The 9,461-nt window shown below is 38.6% G+C and overlaps 2 protein-coding genes across 3 annotated transcripts in view; both read left to right on the top strand.

Moving 5' to 3' along the window:
* LOC308476771 (putative lysosomal acid lipase/cholesteryl ester hydrolase) overlaps window positions 1-3,144 on the top strand; it is a 43,003-nt gene extending 39,859 nt beyond the window's left edge. For both annotated transcript variants that reach the window (XM_081004639.1, XM_081004638.1), the window contains one exon: window positions 2,752-3,144. In XM_081004639.1, coding sequence (XP_080860765.1) covers window positions 2,752-2,985 — 234 coding nt within the window. In that variant the 3' untranslated portion in view covers window positions 2,986-3,144. The remainder of the gene's footprint in view (window positions 1-2,751) is intronic.
* The window catches only part of LOC308476772 (lysosomal acid lipase/cholesteryl ester hydrolase-like), a 53,422-nt gene extending 44,038 nt beyond the window's left edge, over window positions 1-9,384 (top strand). Inside the window, exons 3-4 of the mRNA XM_081004640.1 lie at window positions 7,391-7,462; window positions 8,825-9,384. Of these exons, the coding sequence (XP_080860766.1) occupies window positions 7,391-7,462; window positions 8,825-9,028 (276 nt within the window). The 3' untranslated portion in view covers window positions 9,029-9,384. The remainder of the gene's footprint in view (window positions 1-7,390; window positions 7,463-8,824) is intronic.
* The last annotated feature ends 77 nt before the right edge of the window (window positions 9,385-9,461 follow it).

A 9,461-nucleotide genomic window follows, 5' to 3' on the forward strand; every position in this document is an offset into this window, starting at 1 on the left:
CACGGACTATCATTCTGCCCTGCCAAATCCCCACACATGATTCAGTTCTGCAGAGACTTGGAAGAATTTTTCCACTGTTTACGCCTGAAGGAGTACTTTCAACACACACAAGGACAAGACAAAGTAGAACAAACAACATCTCCACAACACAACATCTCTCAGCCTACTGGGGAACAACCACCACCCTCCCAACACATTAATGAACAGAACATTGACCACCAGCTACCACCGAATAAATGCTACACAAAAAGGGACTCCACATGGACCCCTCCTGATGAATGCAATACCACACTAGATCTGCACATCAATTCCTTCTGCCACAGAATCCAAATGGATGTGACCAGAAAACACCATTGCTTACAACAAAATCTTAACCATGCTGAAAGGAAAGCCATAGATAATCTCAGGAACAACCCAGATTTTATGATTAAAGAGGCGGACATTATGATTAAAGGGTGGAGCTGTCATCACCATGAACAAAACTGATTATATCCAGGAGGCTCACAGACAACTTTCCAGTACCGCCTTTTACATAAAATTGGACTAACACACCAGTGGAACCTAGACCAGGAACTTTCTATCTTCTACCTAAAATACACAAACCAGGAAATCCAGGACACCCCATCATCTCAGGTATTGGCACTATTACAGTGGGTGTTTCCGGTTATATGGACTCTTTTCTGAAACCATATGCCATCAGTGCTCCCAGCTACGTACATGACACCACAGATTTTCTGAGGAAAATACAATTTTTGAATAATCTTCCTAACAATACTATACTAGCCACTATGGATGTGGGATCTCTTTATACCAACATCCCACACAATGATGGTTTGCAAGCCATAAGGAACACTATTTCAGATAAAATCACAGTGGACTTTGCTACCAAACTCTGCCATTTTGTCCTTACCCACAACCACTTCAAATTTGGTGATGACCTGTTCCTCCAGATCAGTGGCACAGCAATGGGCCCCACAGTATGTCAACATCTTCATGGCAGATTTGGAACAACGTTTCCTAACCTCCTACCCACTCAAACCTCTCTTGTACCTGCAATACATTGATGATATTTTTATTATCTGGACACATGGTCAACAGACCCTGGACACCTTCCACCAGACATTCAATGGCTTTCACCCCACCATCAACATAACTATGAACCAATCTATGCAATAAATACATTTTTGGACACTACTATAAAAATACAAGATGGGTGTATAGATACCACCTTATACTATAAATCAGCTGACCAACAAACATATCTACATGCTTGTGGCTACCATCCCAAACATCCCAAACAATCCATTGTATATAGCCAGGCCCTACATCACAGCCACATCTGTTCCAACACTACAAACAGAGATTCTCACCCAAGAGATCTACAGCAAACCTTTTTAGAACTAGAATATCTGCCTGATGAAGTTAAACAACAGATCAACAGAGGCAGACCCATAGAAAAACTTGATGCAAGACAGACGCAAAAAAGAAAATAACAGAACACTACTAGTAATCACATACAGCTCCCAAGTTAAAACAGTTCAACGCATCCTCAGAGATCTATAACCTCTCCTAGATAATGATAGTTCTCTTTCTCAAGCTCTGGGAAGAAGACCTTTCACTGCTTACAGACAGCCACCCAATCTTAAACAACTTCTCACCCATAATAATACAGCAACAAGACTTAACATGGACACTGGTACCAGAGCCTGCAATAAACCCAGATGCCAACTTTGCACCCGGACAACACCATTACTGGCCCCAACAACATCAAACATACCATCTCAGGACTATGTAATTGCTCATCTTCTAACATTGTGTATGCTATCAAATGCCAACAGTGCCCTTCAGCTCTCTATATTGGACAAACAGACCAAACCCTACACCAAAGGGTAAATGGACATAAATCTGACATCAGGAATCACAAGGCAGAGAAACCAATAGGAGAACACTTCAATCTCCCAGGACATTCTATACAAGATCTCAAAGTAGCTGTCATATTACAAAAGAATTTCAGAAATAGACTGGAAAGAGAAGTTGCTGAATTATAACTTATTACCAAACTTAAAACCACGGAGAGACCTGGTCTGAATAGAGACATTGGATTCTTATCTCATACATGATAAAGCTATTTTTGGCCATCTCATCCCTTGCTTTTTCCTGTAAGACTAACTGCAGTCATTAATAGTCATCAACTGGTTTACCACACCTATCAGCCAATCACCCATTCCCACCACCCTTCTGAGTAATACCCCTCCCCACCTTCTCACTGTATATAACAGTCTGGTGACTTCTGTTTCAGTGTATCTGAAGAAGTGTGCATGCACACGAAAGCTCATACCCATAACTAACTTAGTTGGTCTCTAAGGGCCAACTGGAAGGAATTTTTTTATTTTGCATCATTTTGCATTGAGCAGGCAGTGGATGCCATCAAGCCCGAAACTGTAAATGGATGCTGGTGCAACCTATGGAAGGAATGTGTTCACAATTTCAAGTGATTTCAAGGAATTGTCCAAAGCCGGTTGGAGACTATGTATATTAACCAGGAAAGTGCACAATTTCCTCTTCATGGATGATGTGCACATTCTCTATGATGCCTTGCAAATCTGCACAACGTCCAGTTGTTATGCACATTAACAGCTCAACTTATATTCCCCATAACGTGTGTGTGTGTGTTTGCTTTGATCATGAAGTTTCTGCAAAGTCCTAACTTACAAACTATTTTTTAACCTGTTATTTCCCCCTCTCTTTTAGGAAACAGCACCTTCCTATGATATTAAAAAAATGACTGCTCCAATAGCTCTCTGGAATGGTGGGAACGACTGGGTTTCAACCCCAAAGAATATTGCCCGGTGGTTGCCTCAGATCTCAAACTTAGTTTACCACAAGATGATTCCTGACTGGCAACACACAGATTTCTTCTTGGGCCTTGATGCCCCACAGCGCTTGTATGAAGAGATAATTGAGTTTATGCAGAATTATGAGTGAGTTTGGGATCCTGAAATAGTCCTCCAAGAAACCATCACCATCAGTCTATGATGATGATGACAACGACAACAACTATAACTACTACAATTTTTTTTAAAATTCACCTTGGGAAAAATTCCCTATGTTTGTTCACACAAAATAATCCCTTTGGAAAAAACATTTTTGAACATTTTTAAGAATGGGGGTTGGTAAAAGTTTTGGAAATGGTATAGGTGCAATTTATTCAGAACAAAGGGCTAAATTAATAGTGAATAACGTAGTGACGGAAGAATTTAAGATTGAGAAAGGAACACGACAGGGTTGCCCAATCTCTCCATTGCTTTTTATTTCGGTCCTGGAGGTTCTGTTAAATATGATTAGAAGGGACCAATTGGTTAAAGGTATACAAGTGGGAGCTAAACAGTACAAACTGAAAGCATTTGCAGATGACTTTGTACTGACTTTACAGGAGCCAGAATCAAGCACGAAAAGAGTACTAGAATTGATTCAAGAATTTGGTTAGGTAGCAGGTTTTAAGTTGAATAAGATGAAAACTAAAGTCCTGGAGAAAAATCTGAACGTGATTGAGAGAGAGAAGTTTCAGAGAGAGACAGGTCTGACATTGGTTAAGAAAGTGAAATATTTAGGGGTTAATATGACTGCGAAGAATGTGAATTTATTTAAGGATAACTATGAAAAATGTTGGACTGAAGTGAAAAAAGATTTAGAAATATGGTCAAATTTGAAGTTATCGCTGCTAGGCCGAATTGCTGTGATAAAAATGAATGTATTGCCAAGAATGTTATTTCTGTTCCAATCACTGCAAATTTTGGACAAAATGGACTGTTTCAAGAAGTGGCAGAGAGATATTTCCAGATTTGTCTGGCAGGGCAAGAAGCCCCGTATAAAATTTAAGATTTTAACTGATGCTAAAGAAAGAGGTGGATTTGCCCTGCCAGACTTAAAACTTTATTATGAATCAGCCGCCTTTTGTTGGCTGAGAGAATGGATGCTTCTTGAAAATATGGACGTTTTGGATTTGGAAGGTTTCAACAATGTATTTGGTTGGCATGCATATTTGTGGTATGATAAGGTCAAAGCACACAAAGCGTTCAAAAACCATATTGTAAGAAAAGCACTGTTTAATGTCTGGATAAGATATAAGGATTTGTTAGAAAATAAAACCCCAAGATGGCTGTCACCTATGGAGGCAAAGGCCCAGAAAAAACTCAATATGGAGGCCAAGTGGCCGAAGTATTGGGAAATCTTGGAACAAGAGGGTGACAGATTAAAATTACAGATTTTTGAAAAATTAAAAAACAGAGTGCGAGATTGGCTCCATTATTATCAAATAATGGAGGCATATAATCAGGACAAAAAACTAGGTTTTCAAGTGGAAAAATCAAAGCTGGAAACAGAATTGTTAGACCCTAAAGTTAAAAATTTGTCAAGAATGTATAACTTGCTATTGAAATGGAATACTCAGGATGAAATGGTGAAATCTGCTATGATTAAATGGGCACAGGATGTTGGACATAATATTATGATGGCTGACTGGGAACAGTTATGGACCACTGGTATGAAGTTTACGGCATGCAATGCCTTAAAAGAGAATTTAATGAAAATGATTTACAGGTGGTACATAACACCAGTCAAGCTTGCAAAAATTTATCATTTGCCTGATAACAAATGTTGGAAATGCAATGAAACTGAAGGTACTTTCTTTCACCTCTGGTGGACATGCCCAAAGATTAAGGCATTCTGGGAGATGATCTATAATGAAATGAAAAAGGTATTTAAATATACCTTCTTAAAGAAACTAGAGGCCTTTCTCCTGGGCATGGTGGGCCAATTGGTGCCAAAGAAGGACAGAGTTTTTTTCATGTATGCTACAACAGCAGCAAGAATACTCATTGCAAAGCACTGGAAGACACAAGACTTACCTATCAGGGAAGAATGGCAGATGAAGCTGATGAACTACATGGAATTGGCGGAAATGACTGGCAGAATCCGAGACCAGGGAGAAGAGTCGGTGGAAGAAGATTGGAAAAAATTCAAAGCTTATTTACAGAAATATTCCAAAATTAATGAATGTTAGAAAGATGCTGGAAAGAAGTTATATGACTTTAGTAGAAATATTATAAAGAATCAAGTATGAATAGATTGACATTGGGTAAAGAGGTAAATTTAAGTCTAAAATTGCGTTAAGTTAAACCATGGAACTAAATTTGTGAAAGAGGGAAAGGACTTGCTGGAATATTTAATTGAACTAGAATACAAAAAAGGAGGTGTGAGGAAGTCGAGGAAATAAGCAAATGAAAGATAAGGATATGAAAATATGTGGTTCTTTTGTATGTTTGTTTGTTCTTTTTTGGGTTTTTCTTTTCCTTTTTAATGCTTTTGTTTTCTTTTTTTTTCCTTTTTGTATTGTTGATGTTTTGTATTTCTGTATTTATTTTTGTTTTTGAGGTTTTGTAATTGTTTATTGCTCACATTTTTCTTTTGTTTTGCTTCTGTTTTTTTGCAATGTTTAAACTTTAATAAATATTTTAGAAAAAAAAAAAAAGAAAAACTGCAAAAGCTGAAATGATACCAGTGGCTTTTCGATGGCTTTGCATATCTTTCTTTGGACGTTTACAACATTGTTCTGCTCCCTAAAGGGAGGAGATTAAACATTATTGCATAGCCTGAGTTACAGCATGACTATTGATTCATTCACTAATTCCTGTTTATGCCCCAGGGATATTCTAGATCCACTTCAGTTGGGGTTTAGGCCCAGTTTTGGCACAGAAGCTGCTTTGGTTGCCTGATATGATGACTTCTGTTGGAGCTAGACAGGGGAAATGTGTCCCTATTAATTCTCCTGGACCTCTCAATGACTTTTGATACCATTGACCATGGTGTCTTTTTGGAGCGGCTCTGTGAGTTGGGGCTAAGCAGCACTGGTCCTACTTGCATGGTGATGCTTGGGAAGTGCTATTTGGTCCTGTGGATCCTTCAATGTGGGGTTCCTTAAGGTTCGATTTTATCCCACATGGGATACATTCCCACTGAAGGAGCAAGTACATCACTTAGGGGTACTTCTGGATCCTTTGCTGTCACATGAGGCTCCGGTAGTTTTGGTGGTGAGGAGTGTCTTCCATTAGCTTCAACTGATGGCCCAGCTGTGCCCCTATCTGGGCAGGGATAGCCTAACTTCAGTTGTCTATGCTCTGGTCTTCTTCCATCTGCCTTGCCCCACCCCCCAGCCCTGGAAGTCCTCATAAGGAAGCAGTGCCTGGAGGAAGAACTGTGACGGGAGAGACTTCATCAGGCAAGGCCTTCTTCCACCTGCCTTGCCCCACCCTCCAATCTCTGCTTCTCAACTTGTATTGTATTATTTTATGCACTATGGCTTGCTGTTGTTTTATTGATTATAGTTTAGAAATTATTTATTGTAATTGTTAAGGGTGGATTTCTGTTTAATTATTATATGCTGATATTTAATATTATTCTATACTATTCTAATGAATATTGAATATTACTTTATTTGACTTAGGTTGCGTATGTTAAAGTTATGTTTTATTATCACATTTTTGTATTGCATTAGATTGTATAATTAGAATGTATTAGACTGCATTATTAGATTGCATTAGAATGTATACATTCTTTGTTTCTTCAGCTTGTAAACTGCCTTGAGTATTGTAAGATAGAAAGACGGTATACAAATTAAAAGATGATGATGATGGTAACCTATAGGTTACAATCCTGCAACATGTTACACCTGGGGATGCTTTTGAAGACAGTTCAGAAACTTCAGTGGGTACAGAATTCAGCAGCCAGTTTGCACACTGGGGCAAGACAGTTTGGGCAGATAACACCAATCCTGGCCCAACTGCAATGGCTGCCAGTCGGTTTCTGGATCTAATTCATGGTACTGGTTTTGACCTATAAGGCCTTGAAGTGACTCAGTACCACTATACTCAAGGATTGCCTCTCCCCATAGGAACGGACCCAGACCCTGAAACCATCATCTGAGACCCTTCTTCATGTGCCCCGTCCACAAAAAGTCTGGAGGATGGCAACATGAGAACAGGCCTTTTTTGTGATGAATCCACACTTGTTGAATGCTTTCTCCTAGGCGGCTCATTACTTACCTTTAGGCACCAGGCAAAAACTTCCCTCTTCTCCCAGGCTTTTGGCTAATTACATCACTGATGGCCTTTTAAACCGTGTGTGTGTGTGTGTGTGTTTGTTCCTTTGTTTTTATGTTATGTGTTTTTGTGCTTTTGTATTGTAAACTGAACTGTGTTCCTTGGATGAAGGGTGGTATAGAATTATTATTATTATTATTATTATTATTATTATTATTATCATCATCATCGTCATCATCACCACCATCATATTCCCATTTGATTTTTCAAAATATGGTACACCTCTTTTTCAGTGTAAGAAGACTAGGAAGTTCAAAGGCTTTCACTGGGGAAGCAAGGAAGAAAACATGGCTCACCACAATCAGGTAAGAATTTCTCATTATTTGCATTTCTTTCTCTCTCTCTCTCTGCTTATATGAGGGTAGATACTGGTAAGGCTTGGCCATAGCTACTGGTGGGAAAAGCTGCTATTCGTATAACACATGGTGGATAATATGAAGTTCCAATGTAAAACAAGAATGTCAAGAGTTATAAACTTAAATGAAGTTTATAACCAGGCTGTATATATGTACATACAGAAAACATAATGGTTGTGATGCCCATAAATATGTTAGCAAAATCTATATTTAATTCCATAAACTGAACATATATCAAAAGAATATAATCATACCATGTGAAAAACTATGTAGTAATCTGAATAAAATGAAGCTTTTTGTACAGTGCATGAGGTGTTTTTATACTTCTTCCATCATATTCTTTAGATAATTTAAATGCCTGCATAAGATGCTCTTAACGTCCTTCAATCAGACTTTCTGGATAAGTGAAATGCAAAATGCATTTTGGTGTTCTATGCTTCTCCAGTGGACTATTTTGTTATGCAGCATCATTTATGTATAAGTTCAGTCTCTCACTTTAATTTATTTTTATAAAAAGAATGTACAGTGTTTAAGAACAGCTTAGTTTGTGAACAACTTGGATTAAGAACGCTGCAAACCCGGAAGTAGGTGTTTTGGTTTGTGAACTTTGCCTTGGAATAAGAACATGTTCCGCTTCCTGTTGAGTGTGTTCCATTTGTAAATTGAGTTCCCCGCTGCTATGGGAAAGCACGCCTTGGTTTAAAAACGGACTTCTGGAATGGATTAAGTTTGTAAACCAAGGTACCACTGTGATTAAATTCCAAATACAGGCAATGACCAATTTAAGCACTTTTCATTGACTCGTGACTGTGCACACACACATTGCGCCAAACCTGGACATCACTATAAAAATGCAAAAATGGCCATAAAAGAGCCCAGAAAGTAAAAAAAGAGGCACAAAACAATGCCAAGCAATCCTAGGAGCTCTTGCACTGACCGTCAAGGCATGTGGAGAGTTGAGGTTTGAGCAAGGAGGTTTAAAGGGAGCAATTATGGTGGAATTTGGCAGTGTTTGGAGATTATGCATAATGGCCAGACAATGTACAAAGGTCACTCAATCTATGCACATTCCCCTAGGCCTGCTGGAGCCTTTATATATATTAACCAGGAAATGCGCACAATTTCCTCTTCATGGATTATGTGCACATTCTCTATGATGCCTTGTAAATCTGCACAATTGTCCAGTTGTTATGCACATTAACTGCTCAATTTATATTCCCCTTATATGTGTGTTTGTTTTGATCAGGAAGTTTTTGCAGAGTCCTAAGCTACAAACTATTTTTTAAACAGTTATTTCCCCCTCTCTTTTAGGAAACAGCACCTTCCTATGAAATTAAACAAATGACTATTCCAACAGCTCTCCCAAAGGATGTTGCCTGGTTGCTGCCTCAGGCCCCAAACTTATTTTACCACAAGTTTATTCCTGACTGGGAACACATGGATTTCTTCTTGGGCCTTGATGCCCCACAGCACTTGTATGAAGAGATAATTGAGTTTATGCAGAATTATGAGTGAGTTTGGGATCCTGAAATAGTCCTCCAAGAAACCAGCACTATGAGTCTGTGATGATGAGTGAAACTGCTACTACTTTGAAAAATTCACCATGGAAAGAAATCCCTATGTTTATAAATGCAAACACTATTACTAAGCTGTCTATGCAAAGTACAGAAATCCCTCAGGAAATAACATTTATGCACCACATATAATTATCTAAACCCATGCATCTTTAGTGGAGATATTTCCTGTTTTCCCTCTTTCACTACAACTTATTCACAAAGCTTCCCAAGCTACAAAAAAGTGGATAAAATAAAAAAGGAAGCCTTTAGACCCAATTTTGCCCCTTCTAAACTCAAACAGAGGTTTTACAAGTCTCCTTTTTCATTCACAAAAAACCATGTCTCTCAGCTGTGTGACTCTTTCTTCAGCCGCTTCAAAGGCCCCTGAAATT

The sequence above is a fragment of the Podarcis pityusensis genome (assembly GCF_964106645.2).
Source record: "Podarcis pityusensis genome assembly, chromosome: 5".
Taxonomy (NCBI): domain Eukaryota; kingdom Metazoa; phylum Chordata; class Lepidosauria; order Squamata; family Lacertidae; genus Podarcis; species Podarcis pityusensis.